The following is a 16,866-nucleotide window of genomic DNA, read 5'->3' on the forward strand; positions in this document are numbered from 1 at the left end:
TACCATGTTTTAAATGAAGAAGAATTGTTGAAAGGAATGGTACCATTTTAACATGGATTTTATTCTGCATTCATTTTCCATAGGAAATTATGTCATTATTAATGCTTTGGGAGATGTACTTAAGGGTAGGGTTGCTTGTACTGATTATTCTGATGAAGTTTCTAATAGAGACAAAAAGCACTAAATTCTACTTTGTGTGGATTCCTGACTTTTCTGTGGATATACTGTAAAGGCACTTACTTGAAATTCCAAACTTTTACAGTTATGGGAACTCACACTTCCACAAGGAACCAGTTTGCCATCTACTCCTACACAAAGTAATACTTTTTACTATATTCGGTGCTTTTTTAATCACGGCCTAACTGGTTCTTTAATGGTTTTCAACATGTATTTGTTAAATAAGCTTATTAAAAGCAGTACTCTAGCAATTAAAAAAATAAACAGTTGGACAACTACATATACAGTCAAGCTAGATGACGACCACAAGTCCCAAGACAGTCAATCAGATGGGACCTTACAGTACTGCCCCAAAGTTAAGTTGACAGGAGATCACGTTAACGTCCCATTACTGGATTAAAAGAATGGAAACACAAGAAGGCATAGTACAAAAGATGAATAAAAGGATAGTTACGGCATATGTGGAGGGCAAAGAAACCAAAAATAAGGAACAGTATACATTCTTTAGGGACCTAAATTGACAAAATAGCTACTGTGACCATTTCTTAGAGGAGGGAGAGCCAAACGTGAAGACGAGACAGGTACACACAAAAATGATTACTGGAACTGAAAAAGAAAGAAAGACGATGATGGAAGCTAGAAAAACGTGCAAAGGACGATGACGATTAATGAATACTGTGTTTGAAGTGACCTTGGAAAACAAGCAGGAAACAGGGCTGGATGTCATGACAACTGAAAAGAAGGAGGGAAGTGTCTATGTGAATAAACAGTTTGCTGGGAGGATGGGAGGAGTTCGAGGAAATGGTGCATGCGGTTAAGAAAAGGACAATAAGGGGAAAAGAGAGAACTAAAAATAGGTTAAAAATTAGTTCAAGGATGAATACAACAATTTGTGGTTGATGTAGGCCAGGAAGGAGACTGAACCAGATTGAAAAGGAAACACAATGAGGCACAGAACAAAGAAGAAGAAATGCACAGGCGTGTATGTGTGTGGGTATGTGGGTGCGGGAAATATGAATAATTGAAAACTGCTACTTGCACAATTTCATAAAGGGTCATAGGAATCTGGGAATGAGGTGTAAACAAAAAAAAAAAATACCCACAAAAAGGGTCAGGCGGGCAATAGTGTGATTCACTGTATGAAGTACTGGTAATATGGCTTCCCAACAGTACCAGGTAGGGATGTAAAACGTTATTACAGGCCCATCACGCTATCCACCGCAGGTGTGAAGACAGATGTTGGGGTTACAGTAGCAAGATCCGAAAAGGGTTTGGAAACTATATTGTAGGAATTGATTAGACTATCTTGTTTGTAAAAGGCTACATCAAAAATCAGCAGCTGAAAGTGAATTATACTGCAGTATGCAAGTGAATAATAAAATCCAATCTGTGGGAAATACACAGACGGAAAACTGATTAACACAAGTGCTTTCACACCTAAAAAGACACTTTTAAAGTGTATAAAACCAATAAAACACTAGATAATGATGTACACAAACCTCACCAACATCATATTCTTATAATCCTTTTGGTAATTAATGCCATAGGCTTCTCTAATTCAATACAGATTTAAGGTTATAGCAGTCAATTAAACCACATTTCACTACTACATTCAGCCTGGTAATCCAATCATATTTAAAATTTCTGCACAACTTGAAAACGCACCTTTAATACAGCGATTGCTTTCAAGCCTATAAAGTTTTCCCTTTGCGTTTTTCCAGCCTGCAGTTTTGATGCATTTCTTTTTAAAAGACAAGTCATTTATGGATCATAGAGATGACCACAGAATGTATTTAGATAATGGGGGGGGCAGACTGATCCACTAATGAACAAACATAAAACAGAGGTAATGCAGAAAGCTTGAGTCAGGTCTGGTATCCAACTTGTGACCCAGAGGCTGACAGGACTAACAAGAAATGTATTTATTTAGTTATTTATTTATTTCAGTTTGATAACCGGGGAAGTCCACTGGGCCAACAAGAACACATTTTCAGTGGAGGTCCAGGGAGAAAAGCTCCAGTAACTATGAAAATTACAATACAAGTAAAAAATATTTAATAGCAGTAATTAAAACAAGCATATTAAGCAGAGCATGTAAGAAATGGTGATGCTACAATTAAACTAGGAAGAAAAACACTAGCATGAGTATACAGAGCATCTGTAGCAATTGTAGATAAATATTCAGTGCACAAATATACATTCTGTAAGAGAAGCAAAACTTGGTAAGAATGTACAGATGCAGGCAGTGTGTGTGTTCCTGAAATGATGGGTGTTCAGAAAGAAGTATTAGAGATGACATTCAGGCATAGGATGTTGTCCCATAAGAAGAGAATGCAATGGTATCAGTTGGCAGTAGTGTTGGTAAGCAAATAACATGTAAGGAAATACTACAAGCACACAGGGAATTCCACAGGTCAGTAATGTCAAGACAACAGTAAGTGTTTACATGGAAGTTTAAATAGCAGGTAGTGGGATGAGGGTAGGATGCAGTTCTTAAGGTAAGCCATTTCTAGATGGTTTTCACATGGAAGTAAAATAGCAGAGAATGAGATGAGGGTAAAAATGCAGTCCTGCAGGTAATAACATGACGGTAGAGATAAAGTTTAGCAATGTCTGTAAAGTTGGTAAGATAGGAGAAAGGTCAGATGGTGGTATTATGCAGATTTCAGGAGTTGAAAAGGGAGTGTCAAGGGGGGGGGCTAAAGGGTTCAAGTAGGGAAGGAGCAGGGGCAAGTCCATTTACAGGGCAGGTAGGAGTGTAGGAAGGATTTGAAGTTGGGGAGGTGTGAAGTAAGAGATTAGTCCACATAAAATCATTTTTGCTAGCAGATCTAGGAGATTCTCCCTCTGATGCCCTCCCTGTGGCAGTAATAAAGATGCTTTGTTGACGTTTCAAGTAGTTTATTCAGTTACATAGGTAGATGGCTGAGTTGTTATGTTCTAATACATTACAGTTAACAGGTCAGTTACTTCAAACCATTTACAGGCAAAGGTAAGCAGGTCCCAGGGAGCCATCTGGAGAAAAATTTGGATGATGGAAAAAGTTGGCATCAATCCCAAACCTTAGAGGTTAGCCCCTTGTTTGAATATTCCTGAAAGACCTGTGATGGTTTGTCAGCTCGGCAGCCTGTAGAACCTCAGTCTTATTTAAAAAACGGGTTTTAATTTTAACAAACAAAAAATGACAATACCATGAGCTACCACTACAGAACTATATTTAAGAAAACAATTTTGCTGAGGTTTGATCAGGTCTATCTAACAGAGTGGTTTACACTTTGATCATTGAAAATGCCTGCTTTTATGAGGCTATCACTCGCACTGGAGAACAACAGTCACTTTGCCATATCGCTTAACCAGCTAAGATGAGGCTAATAGACAAACATCTGACAACAGTTTAGGACTACCTGAAGAATGTAATGAAGACTTTAATTCAAACACAAAATTCAATAATGGGTAATGGTGAACTATGTTAAGCCACAGAGCAAAGTAGAGATTAATGTCTCCCTTACTAGTCTGTTCAAGAAAAGTTGAGGAACGTGCAGGGATACCACCATCCCCTTCATCATTTGCAATGGCAATGGAATAGTCGGTAGCAAGCATAAATATGTGAAAGAAACAAAGGGAAAATATACTTTGAAGGCTTTGAGATGAATGCTTGTTAATTAAATGGGATGCGTTGCCCTACAGAAGATTACTTACAAGTTTCAGACTTTTAGTAAGTATCAAGGCTTGGCTTCTAACCCCAAAAGTCAGCATGAAACACTAACTTAATTTTAAGTGACAAAAAACAGTGAAATATTTGGAATTCATAGTGGTACAGACTCTGGAAGATCACAAAAAGTAGAAGCCTGTATGACAGCGTTGTGGGAACCCTAAACAGAGCAAATCCGCACATCATTTTTGCACAACAGCCAAGAATAAACTGGTGATTTACGCCTTGGAGACCATTACTAACAAGAGTGCAGAAAATGCAAGAGGCAAAGAAATAATTCTACATGTAGAAGCAAAATGTCTGGCAATCTAATGGTTCATAGGTTAATATTAGGCCAACTGTATTTATGAGCCATTTTAAGCTTGGCTAATTACCTTATGTGAGAATCAAACCTTGCACCTTCTGTTTGTAAGGTAAACATCGTGACCATTATGCCAACCTCCCGCTGTCATACAGGCTTTTACTTTTTCTGATCTTCCAGAGTGTACACCACTAATGAATTCCATACATTTCACTGTTTTTGTCATTAACTTTATGGATAGGAAAGGGATTATGCAAGACAAAATGCGAGTCAAACAAAGCAGTGAAAAGCCAGATGGTGCATTATCAAACCTGACCTGTTATTCCACAGAACATGATGCAGTGTAAAACATTATCAGTACACAACAAATCACAGTTTCAAGTTGGTGGGGAGGCACTCTGATGAACAAGCAACAGATGGAAGAAAGAAAAGGTAAACAAGAAGGAAGAGACGATAAACTAGCAAAGGACAAATAGGGCTTTGAGAAAATGTAACAATTAGTGGAAAGTGCGACTTAAAACCTAGAAAATGAAAACTCAGAGCTAGTGACATGTGGAAACAAAAAATGTGTGCTTGCAATATTTAGTTAGATAAATACAGGGTGGAAATGAGACTCATGGAAAGTCATAAGGAAAAGGGAAGGGAGCACAGAAAACTCCAAGAAAGGGGCAGGAAAGCACTACCAAATGGAACATGGAAAACGAACCAATCAGAAGACACATAAATAGCAATAACTTGAAAAAAAATAGAACATATCATACAAGCACTGTGAGGTTCCGAGAAAACGTTATGTAGCTTTACCTCTTGCCTTTCAGAAAAATACCAGTAAAAGGCTATAACGGTATAGACTAAGGTCCAACCAGTAATAAATCCCAAAGAAACAGCTCACCATCACTTTCACATCAGAAAATCTGCAATGTGTTTGGTATAATGGTTAAGGTATTCACGTTATAAACAGAGTACAAGGTCTGATTCTCTCCTCAGGTTACTGGTTAGGCAATGGCCCTTCAGGGTAGTTAGCCTAGTATTCACCTATGAACAAACCTATGGCTGTTTCCATAAACTAAGAGTCACTGACAGCAAGTCAACCTGGGAACTTTAAATTCACAAGTACTTCATTCTCCGTACTATTACAGTCATTAATTAAAAAAAAAAAAAAACTGAAATCAGCTAAATCAAGAATAAAGGAACTTTGTTGTGTTATCACTGGTTATAACGTGTATTCTGCAAATATGACCACATGCTCCATTTTTCAACATCTGGCTACCCAAACTGATCTCAGTGGAGAATGTAATACACTTAGGAATTCTAAAAGCATAGCCTGTTCTTGGATTCAAACACTAAAATAATCTAATGGCCAACAAATTCTCAGCATCTCATATGCTTATGACCACTTTCAAACAATCAAAACAAACAAACCATTAGACAAGGAATATTTATATCAAGTTAACTGCATCACTTACTCCCAGATCTAAATGACTGTGTTAATTTTAAATGTGCTGTAAACAAAAGTTAAAACACAAACTTATTTTTAATGAGTTTTGTCACTTTTGTAATCTCCTTTTCCTGGTCATGTGGAGTAGCTTTGAAATGTAACATCATTTCCTTAAATATTTAATTAGGATTTTTTTTTATTGCAGTTGTGATGAAGACAGCTGAAGTGAATGAAAGCATCAAGTCTACTAAAAGCTTTCCACTACTTTGTTTTATTAGCAAACGTGCTTTTACATTATAAAAATACAATATAGTCTGTGGCATAACAAAAAGCCCAAACAAATGTCAGGCTACTAAGAGAAATAAACCTGACTTTTACCAAAGTCTCTGCAGAGCAAGTGAAAATGCTAGTACACAATTATTTTACCTGCAATGGAACTGTTTCAACTACCTGAGGAAAGGGGTTATGCATGACAAAATGCAAGTCAGATAAAACAAATATGCCAAACAGAGGAAAAATGTGTTGTAAGTGTAACCGAGACAAGAAACAACCTCATTTGGTCTGAAGAAATTATGGTGCACACTTGAAATTCAAGCCTCACAAGCCATTTGTGCATATAAATATGACATGTAGCACTGTTTTGCTTTTAATCAATTTTGTAAAACGTGATAGAAAGAACCATTCTTTAAAGATGTGCAAAACAAAGTAAATATGGTCAAAAGAACAAGCAAGTCTGTCGACATTAATTTGAAAACAGTAATCAAAGAGAACTCTACTTATGCATCACAGACACTGAAGCAAGAATACAGGTCCGTCTCTTGACAAGAAATGTTGAATTTTAATAAGCACAGATATATAGCAACATTTCTTACCAACAGTCTTGAAGAAATGGGGCTTGAAAGACACAGAAAAAAAGAAAAATGTGTGTAAACTGTCAAGATATTAAGGGTACCAAGTAGAACTACTGGGCCAAAAACTAAGAACAATTAAATACAAGATAAGTGCAAAACTATGTTTCAGACTGCAGCATCTGAACTAATCTCTTCCAAAACAAGCAATCATTTAGGTTGTGAGAAGCTAAGTCTAGTTAAACGAATTTGGCGCATCATCAAAACCTTCAGCCACTCTCACATCTTTGTGGTACACATGGCATACAAAGTGTTTTTCTCCATCTCTTACATATTGAAAGAGAAGGAACATCAGGGCCAATTTGTGTGGGCCGTGGCTATGGAGATGCCAGCCTTGGCATCAGTCCTGAACAGTTTTCAACAGCCTTGATACATGGAGTATGCAGACTCAACTCATGCTTGAGAACAGCAAAAGGCTACAAAGAAACAGCTAACAACTGTAATGCAAAAAAAAAAAAAACCTCTGGTCTCCAACAGTTGCCATCTGGACAGACATTTACTGATCAATTGCTCAGCTTTGATATCTTCAATTTTTGATGCCAGTGGCCTGTGCAAGTAAACTGGCAATGGTCTAGTTTCACAAGCATTGGGTCCAGAGATATGAAGTCTGACAACTATGCTTTGGATGATCTAATAATACTACAGTAACAGCAATGTTGATGGAGATGGCAACTGTACTTTGGAGCAAAAAGATCTATGTGGATTAGAGGTAAAGCACCTCAGGATACAGTGACTGAGGTGGAGTCTCTCCATCTGGTAAATGTGAGCTCTAATGACCACACCACAGTTCCTCAGGACATGGGATATGCGGCTTTACTAATAGGAGTTGGTGTCTAGTATGGAATTTTTCAAAAGAAAACTTTGTGATGTGGGCTGCTCTCTTTTACCCAATGAAGCTTTTTTGTGGAGCTTCTCATACATTGTTACCAAGGATACATGCCTCATATAAGGAACATTCTAGCATCTTAAAAATCCCACACAAAGAATTATCACACTGGCATGAGAAAGGTAGGCTGAAAGAAGGCACACTTTCTGCAGCTTCCAGCTTTTCTTAAAGGAACACCCACCTAGAAATAGCTAAATACACTGAACTATTAATGAGTTGCTCCTGAAACCCAGAGTAAAAGGTTTGATTCCTTCAAACTCAATTTGCCTGCAGGGGGACTCTGCACTTTTACAAGGGTGACCACAGAGCACTGTTTAGGTGACCTGCTTTGTTTTTAGTGGGCTTACAGAGTGAAGTCCATTGAAAAAACAATACATTAGTCAATGCTGAACACTATGTGGCACTTTGAATTACTGATCTAATAGTTTGGACTACTGGACACAACAATGTACCCAATATTCTGTTTTGCAGCATAAAAGAACTGAGAACATGGAGGTGCTATTACATATGCAGTTGTGTTTGGGGGAGGGGGTACTGGATAGCTGACATCCAGTTACAGACAAATGCTAACAACAGTTGCACTGAATGTACTGCATGGACATTCTGAAAAAAGATCAAAGGATATCCCACAGTTCATGCCTCGGTTAATTCCTGAAATGTGCTTACGTATTTTTTTTGGCGGGGTAGTAAACCATTCTGCCATTAAATCAATATAACAAGACAGTTACTACAGGAATAGCTGAAAAGCAATCATTATGCCCTCCAGTTTACTGATTATTTACACACTCCTATGCAATCATCCTTTTTAAAACTGCCAAATACATTTTCACATTTTCCAATAAAATGTTCACACACAATTCTATTTACCAAGTAAAAAGGAGCAACTTTGGAAAAATATTTGTTATGTCATGAAGGAAGTCCACACTAAACAATGAAGAAACAGTTAAAAATAAAGTTACATACCCACCACAATCCCAAAGATTCAAAACTAGGTTCCCCAAAAATCGAACATGGGAGTGCTCCACATCAACTAAAAAAAGACAACAAATAAATATTAAAGCATCTATTCATTTTACAATAGAAAAAGGTTTTCTAGCAAAATCCTAAATACTGAAAATAGCATCACATTATAAAATAAAGAGAGGCACAGTCAAATCTACATACATTTCAGGTGCAAGTATGACAGCTGCACTCATTTTCCACCATTACTAAGAAATGTGCATGGTACAAAGTGAGAATAAACTATTCTGCTAAACTGGAAAACTTACATATTAACAATGATTTGTAATGAACTGAAGTGAACTGTAACAGATAATTCTAGAACATACAAAAGTGTGCAGGCATCAAAATACCATAATAAGGCCATCTATAAAGTATTAGACATTACAACATACGGCTGTCAGTGTTTCATTTTGAGAATCCAGTGTTATACATGTGGCAGATCATTTACAGTATACTGTTGAAAAAGTATGATATCGGAGAACAATTTCAGACTTGGAAGATGATGTGGGAGCATTGCGCAAAAACTTTACAAAGTTCATCAAAGCACCAAGAAACACAGTCTTGAATGTTTCCTGTCTCTAGATGCCCAACTGTACAGATAATTAGAAGGTGCCAGAGACACTAGCCACAGTGTGGTCAGGAAGAAAAATAATCAGGAATTTCCACATAGAGGGAAGACTTAGACAGGAAGATGTATGCAATTCTCCTAGTGCAGGTTAATTAAAGCAGACACCTACCATCTTTCCAGCACCCTCCCATATCAATGCATATGTTATTAGACAATATCTCTATGTTCTCAGTCTGTTTATGCTGCAAAACTTAACAGGACTGTAGAACCAGCACTGTGCTGTGAGAGACATTCGTAGGAAGTCTGAAGCAGCACAGCATGTCAACTGTAGAACCAGCACTGTGCTCTGAGAGACATTCGTAGGAAGTCTGAAGCAGCACAGCATGTCCTTGCATCATGTCTAACTGTGCAACAGTTATTGAATTTTATGAAAGCAAACAAAATAGCAGACGACCAACACATGGCTAGAGTACAGTCACAGCTTTTATTAAAACTAGGCAAGTGCTTTCTCAACTACACTGGTCACTTCATCAGACCATTACAAAAACACAAAGAAGAACAGCACCTTGTATTATACTTTGCATGATTTTAAGTATTACTGCATCTGTACCTTTAAGGCTTGGTCCAACATAGTGATGCGTTATTCTAGATTTCACTTTACATGCTGTATGGAGCCTTTGAGAATGATTATGAGCGAGTGAGTTTGAACCTTTTTTTGAATTTCTTACTGGTTGCATTGATTTTAATTGATTGCATTAGCCAGTAATGTATAAAACAAGGTGCTGCTGTTCTTTGTGTTTTTGTAATTGTCTGATCAAGCAACCTGTGTGGTCGAGAAAGCACTTACCTAGTTTTAATAAATGCTGTGAGACTGTACTCTAGCCGTGTATTGGTCGACCGCTATTTTGTTTGCTTTCATATGCATTCATTTTTATTTGTAGCGGCTTACCTTTAATCCTACTGCTATTTCTTTTTGCTTTTTCTGTTATTTAATTTTATTTGATTTGACATTCGTTTACTAGGAAATTCTGACTGGGTAGGTGCCCATTTTCAGCACAGGCCCAGGGAGAAAAGCTCCAGAGACAAATATGTTACATTAGCATATTATAGACCAAAAAGCTTTAAAACCTCAGCTTTGGCCAGCTAAGAACTTGGTTATATTCAACTGGACGTATAAGAGAATTTAAGTACCTTTATCTGCACTTTTTTTTTAAAAAATACAGTATTTAATTTGATTTAAACTGTGTATGAAGGAGGGTTGAAGGAATATTTAAATGAAGTTATTCTGCTCTTCAGTAACTTGAACTGAAGCTAGTGTTGGCTGAATTTTGTTATTTGCTAGTAATTACAGGTGTGGGGGTAGCCACATTCTTTGATTTCCTGTCCTTGCATATTTAACTGGTGCATGTGAAATAATTCCTGCTTTAAAACCTCAGCTTTGGCCAGCTAAGAACTTGGTTATATTCAACTGGACGTATAAGAGAATTTAAGTACCTTTATCTGCACTTTTTTAAAAAAAAAAATACAGTATTTAATTTGATTTAAACTGTGTATGAAGGAGTGTTGAAGGAATATTTAACTCTTCAGTTATTCCCACCCACCCGCCCTGTTTTTGTTTTGGTGTTAATCTTAGTGGCATTGAAACTGCCCGCCCCTCAGCCTGCCTTTGGGCCCATCTCATTTGCTCACTCAACTGAGTGCAGTGAGATCATATTCTGATTTCAGGCACTCCTACTGTGTACAAAGAGAGCATCTGGGGAAAAAAAAAAAAATTAAGCTTATTTCCTGCCTTTCTTGTTAAGTGGTATAGACTATTTGTAGGCTTCTGAGCCCCCAAGCCCTTCTGTGTTTGAGGGAAGCCTTCTAGCTTGTTTTTTTTTTCTTATAACTAGCCAGTTTTCTAGTTTCAGCACTCAAATCTGTTTCTTTGATCTCAGCACTTGTTCAGAAAAAAAAAAAAAATTCTGCTTTTACTGTACTTGTGTTTCTACCTACTTCATTTTACTTTTGCATCATCTTAAAAATACTCTATTGTATTTATTACTGCTTGGTGTAACTCATTCTAAGCCTTTTGGTTTAAACACTTGGGCTTCGGACCAGTTAGTTGTTTTGCACTGAGAGGGTTTGTGGTCTGCACTGTTGTGGCAGAAGAGGTAGCTTACATCCTTCTAGGTTGAGAACTGCTGATTGAGGGCTCAGTGTCTGTTATTCTAAAAGTGTATTAATTCTGGTTTAAGCACTTGGGCTTTCAAGCCAGTTATTTTACATTAAGAGGGTTCGTGGTCTGCACTCTTGTGGGAGGAGAGGCTGGACTCTGCCCTTCTGAGCTGGGAATTTCTGGTTAAAGGCTTATAGTGCATGCATATCTGAACTGTTTCTTACTGAAGTTGGTGTGCCTTGTTTGCTGTGGCATAGACTGGATTCGGGCCTGCTGGATCTAGCTTTGTTTGTGTAACTTGAGCACTAATCCAGACATTCTCTAAAGTATTCAATGGTATTTATTACTGCTTGGTTGTAACTTGATTAAAGTGTAGCTATCATTCAAGTCTTTTGGATTAAGCACTTGGGCTTCAGACCAGTTGTTTTACATTAGGAAGGTTTGTGGCAAGCACTGTGGTGGCAGGACAGGTAGCTTTCATCCTTCTAAGTTGGGAACTGCTGATTGAGAGCCCAGTGTCCAAGTGTATTAGTTCTGGTTTAGGCACTTGGACTTCAGGCCAGTTATTTTACATTAAGAAGGTTCGTGGTCTGCACTCTTGTGGGAGAAGAGGCTGGACTCTGCCCTTCTGAGCTGGGAATTTCTGGTTAAAGGTTTATAGTGCCTGAATATTTGAACTGTATCTTACTGAAATTGGTACACCTTGTTTGCTCTAGCATAGACTAGATCCAGGCCTGCTGAATCTAGCTTTGTTTATATGCTTGTTGTTTGTTTGCTTGTTATTTCCCTGGAAGCTAATTCCACCTAATACGCAACTTCTCAGCTTCTGTGGATCACTAGTGATATCTGCATTGCTTACTGTACTTATTTCCTTGTTTCACTTGAAAGAAAGTTACTGTTTGTCGTTTTTGCATTTAGTTACTTGTAACACATTGCACTCAAGTTACCTGGCACTTGCTCACTAAAGCAATTATATAAGTCAGCACTAAAAATTAAGAGCACTACACCCTCACTCCCCACTGGCCCTTGTTTTCAATTAAGGATTTCCCAATATTATTCTAGCATGTCCAAAGGTCAGTTGTCAATCTCCTCTCCGGTCCAGCTGGAGAATCTGGGAATCTTGAGGCAATGTTATAACTGCCTCATGTACACAGACAACCCTCTCCTCCTCCCACATAACACAAATACTTGCAAGAGATGCAGCTATTTAGCCAAACTGGAGGCTGAGCTCTCTCAACTCAGGACTGGCAAGACCAGACAGGAGGAGAAGGCAACTACACACACCACAAAACCAGCCTCACATAATGCTACCACTCCACTGAATCAAACACATAAACACACAAAGACATACTCGGAGGCTCTGAGTAAAAATTTACCTAAACAGCAGAGGCCTCCAAAGCAGACACCCAAACAACTGCTACCTCAAGACACCCCACAAGCAACACATAAACCACAAAAGCAGTGTGCAAAGCAGTCACAGCCCTTAAGGCCAAATACAACACCAAACATACTCGTCATAGGTGACTCCATAGTCAGACACACTGACGTCCCACTCACCAGGCTGAACAAGGAGTGGGTCACAGTAAGCTGCCTATCGGGCGCTAGAATCCGCCACATAACACAAGCACTCGGGTCACTCCACGGCAAGTACAAATATGACACAGTCATTGTCCATGCTGGTGTGAACGACCTGAGACGTACCTCCCTGGACTACATGAAGAGAGACATAGAGGAGCTCTCTGATTATGTAGCCCAGGCAGGTATGACCCTAACCCTGAGCAGTATCCTTCCTTCACCAAGAATGATGCCACAATATAGAGACAAGATTATCAGCTTTAACAATTGGCTTAATGTCTGGTGTCATTCAAAGGGGATCCAGTGTCTGTCTGCCTGGGATGACATACTTGACAAGCCACGCTGCTTCGCAAGGGACGGCTTGCACCTGTCACCCCTGGGATTCCAGATATTGGCTAAGGCTCTTGCCACCCCATAGTGCCTTTTTAGGCAAGGCTCAAATTCTAAACCTACCACCCTAGAAAACAAAAATGGGAAGAAACTGAGGGTAATGCTGCTCAATGCCAGAAGTCTAAATCTCAAAATGCACGCACTCGAGGCCCTTTCTCAGTATGGAGAACATCGATGTCTGTGCTGTAACTGAAACCTGGTTCAAGGCTCCTGAGAGCATCCCGGCACTATTAGGTTTTACCTCATATCATGCGTTCCGGCCCCAAAACCCGGACCACACCACAAAAGGGGGGGGGTGTATCCATATTCATAAAGGATACTCACACCTCCAGGTTGGTGGCAACGCACGAAGCTTCGGAAACCATCCAGGTGCAACTAACCATAGACAAAACTGCTCTACAAATTGTAGCATGCTACAGGCCACCCTCTCAAACTCAGGAACCCCACACAGCCTTCCTGAAGACACTGGAGGGTATAAATGTATCTCCAAACACCATCATATTGGGTGACTTCAACTACCCGAATATAGACTGGGAACATTACTCAAGCCCTAACTTTCTAGCCCAACGGTTCCTGGAGTTCATAAATTCAAATGCCATGGAACAGCTAGTCACTGTTCCCACGAGAGGAGAAAATATACTAGATCTCATTGTCACAAACATGGGGACAAAATGCTCCACACCGGAAGTATATCCCTCATTGGTGAGATCTGATCATAAACTAATCTCACTGGAAATCCACATCCCGCCCCCACCCCAAACAAAAAAGACCATAGTGAAGAACTTATCTAAAGCAAACTTCACACTACTCAAGACTGGTGTGGTATCCTTCAAGGCCCCTGAGCCAGTGGAAACCACAACCCAAGCTGCGGAAGCCCTTACAAATGCCTTCTATGAACACCTCCAGGACTGCATGGATCAGGCAATCCCAAATAAAACCAAGACTCTTTCCACAAAGGGCAAACGTCCAGTCTGGTGGACCCCAGCCATTAACAAACTTTAAAATAAGAGGAGAAAGCTATTACATGATAGAACAAAATCCATAAAAGGGAAGTCACCCCTGATCATTATTAGTAAAAAAATACGAGCACTCATAAAATCAACTAAGGCCAATTTTGAGAGAAAAATTGCCATGGATTCAAAGGACAATCATAAGGCCTTTTTCAGCTATGTTAGGAACCTGGGTGGAAACTCCCAGATATGCTCAGAATTAGTCCAAAATGATACAAAAATCACTGAACCCACAGACATTGCCAACATACTGGCAGACAGGTTCAGTGCAAACTTCACCCCCCTCCCCCCCCCTAAAGGAGAGATAACTATCCCAGCAGAGTGTAGCCTCCCGGACATCTCAAATGCGCAGGTGAAAGCTTCTCTCTCTAAAGCTAAAAACACAGCATCAATGGGACTGGATGGTGTCCCCGGCTGTGTGCTACACGAGCTAAATGAGGAATTAAACCCGCACATAAGGCAGCTGTTTAATCTCAGCCTTACCACAGGATACGTGCCCAAGGAGTGGCGTACGGCAACTGTGGTCCCACTCCACAAAGGCGCCTCTACGGACCCTGGTAATTACGCCCCATAAGCTTAACAAGTCTAGTCTGCAAAGCTATGGAGAGGATCATAATGGAGCTCATAAACAAAGATATAGGGGACTTGCAGACATTGGACCCAACCCAGTTTGGCTTTGTCAAGGGAAGATCATGCCTTTTGAACTTGGTCGACTTCTTGAAACAGTCACCAGGGCCATTGATGAGGAAAGGCAGTCCATACAGCCTACCTTGACCTTGCAAAGGCTTCGACACAATACCCCACTCGGGTATTGTAGAAAAACTTACCAGCTTAAATGTAAACCCATATGTCACAAGATGGGTTGCAAACTGGCTTAAGGACAGAACCCACAGGGTTAGAGTTGCTGGCGCTATGTCAGACTCCAGGCCGGTCACAAGTGGTGTCCCACAAGGCTCGGTCCTTGGCCCCTATTGTTTGGCATCTACTTCTCAGAAGTACAGGCCAACATGGGAGGACTTTGGCTGACAAAGTTTGCAGATGACTGCAAACTGGGCCATAGTGGAAAGTGCATCGGACACGGATATCCTTCAGAAGGGACTCACGGAAACAGATAGCTGGTGCCAGAGCCATGGCCTGAAGTTAAACGCCAAAAATGTATAGTCATACCCTTCGGGAAAAACAAGGTAACCCCAAGCTACCATATAGGTGGCAATCCACTAAGCACAAAAGAGGTTATCAGGGACCTGGGGACCCAGGTTGACAGTGGCCTTTCTTTTGACACTCACGTTGCTAAAGTGGTTAGAAAGACCTTCTACATTGCCCACCTTATCATGAAGGGATTCACATCCAGATCTAGTGAGGTCATTGTTCCCCTGTACTCTTCACTTATCAGACCAATGATCGAGTACAATGCCCCATTCGGGATGTATCTCACCCGACATCTGCAGCAATTGGAGAGACCCCAAAAGTTCCTCACCAAAAGGATAAAGGGACACCAAAATCTGTCATATGCTGCCAGATTGAAGAAGCTCCAGCTCTATTCAGTCGCATACCGTCTGCTCAGAGGTGACATGTGCCTGACATACAAGGCCATGTCCAACCCGGAATTAATTGACATGCTCCACCTCAAAAAATCCAAATCCACCAAAACCACTAGAGCAAGCGACTTAAACCTTAGCACGGATATAAATAGGACGTGCTGGAGGGATAGACTTATCACTCAGAGACTCCCTATGCTGTGGAATAAAATCCCGGTCCATGTGAGGCAGAGCACCTCACTGACTCTGTTCAAGAGAAATCTAGACCTGTGGATGGGAGATCGTAGGTTTACCCCGGGAATCATCTCTGTGTCACTGCTGGACAGAGGCACAACAAACTAATGGGCACAGTATTTTTTCATATAAGGGGTGGCGCAAGCCACAAAAATTTGGGCTAGGCTTATAAATGCCTTAGGGCAGATAGCCTAGTATAAACCTATGAACCTATGAATGAATGACTTCACATACAAGAAAGAATATACAATAATGGATAGCACATAATTTTTACATTAGAAGAAACATACCTGCACATTAATTGCAGATATTACTAAGGAGACTATACACATGAAACACGTGGTCTTTACAATTATATGATTCAGATAAGTACGATTCTGCTTGATAGTTAAATAATTTTTGTTACAATGTACCTAGTATACATATCTTTTAGTCCAGGGTTGACAGAGGAGAGGGATAACAGGAGATACAAACTTGTGTGTATTAGTAAACTGTGGGGTATGGATAGGGAAGGAGCAAGACAGAGAAAGAAGATTTAGGGGACTGTACAGTGAGAATAGTGTAAAGTATAGGTAAGACAGAAAGAAATTATCAGTTGTACAAAACAGAATAGCAAGATGGGAGACTACTGCTGTAACCGTTACAAATTAAGGAGGCATTTGATTACTCTGGTGTAGAATAGGAGCACAGCCATGTACTTTTAAGACAGTGTGTGAAGGATTTGAGGGGTACTTCTGTCCTTATAGATGTGGGCATAGTGTTCCATATTTTAGCTATGGATTGAGACTACAGAGAATACCCTGCTGATTTACTTGGTTTATGAACAGTGAATTGAATTGGTTATTTGATTGCAGGGCCATTCAGGGGAGTGTTTTGTAGTACAGTATTTAAGGCTGGGCAGGTGACTAGGCAATGAATGATTTTGCGTGTGGTGATTAGCTGAATATATTTTAGGTAGATGGGTAGTTCTAG

The 16,866-nt window shown here is 39.8% G+C and overlaps 1 protein-coding gene across 1 annotated transcript in view; it reads right to left on the reverse strand.

Annotated features, from left to right (window-relative positions):
• LOC122789959 (ras-related GTP-binding protein A) overlaps positions 1-16,866 on the reverse strand; it is a 244,817-nt gene that overhangs the window by 159,410 nt on the left and 68,541 nt on the right. The window contains exon 3 of the mRNA XM_044057458.1: positions 8,383-8,449. Within this exon, the coding sequence (XP_043913393.1) occupies positions 8,383-8,449 (67 nt within the window). The remainder of the gene's footprint in view (positions 1-8,382; positions 8,450-16,866) is intronic.

Source organism: Protopterus annectens, chromosome 15.part0 (genome assembly GCF_019279795.1).
Source record: "Protopterus annectens isolate FY-2018-M chromosome 15.part0, PAN1.0, whole genome shotgun sequence".
NCBI lineage: Eukaryota > Metazoa > Chordata > Ceratodontiformes > Protopteridae > Protopterus > Protopterus annectens.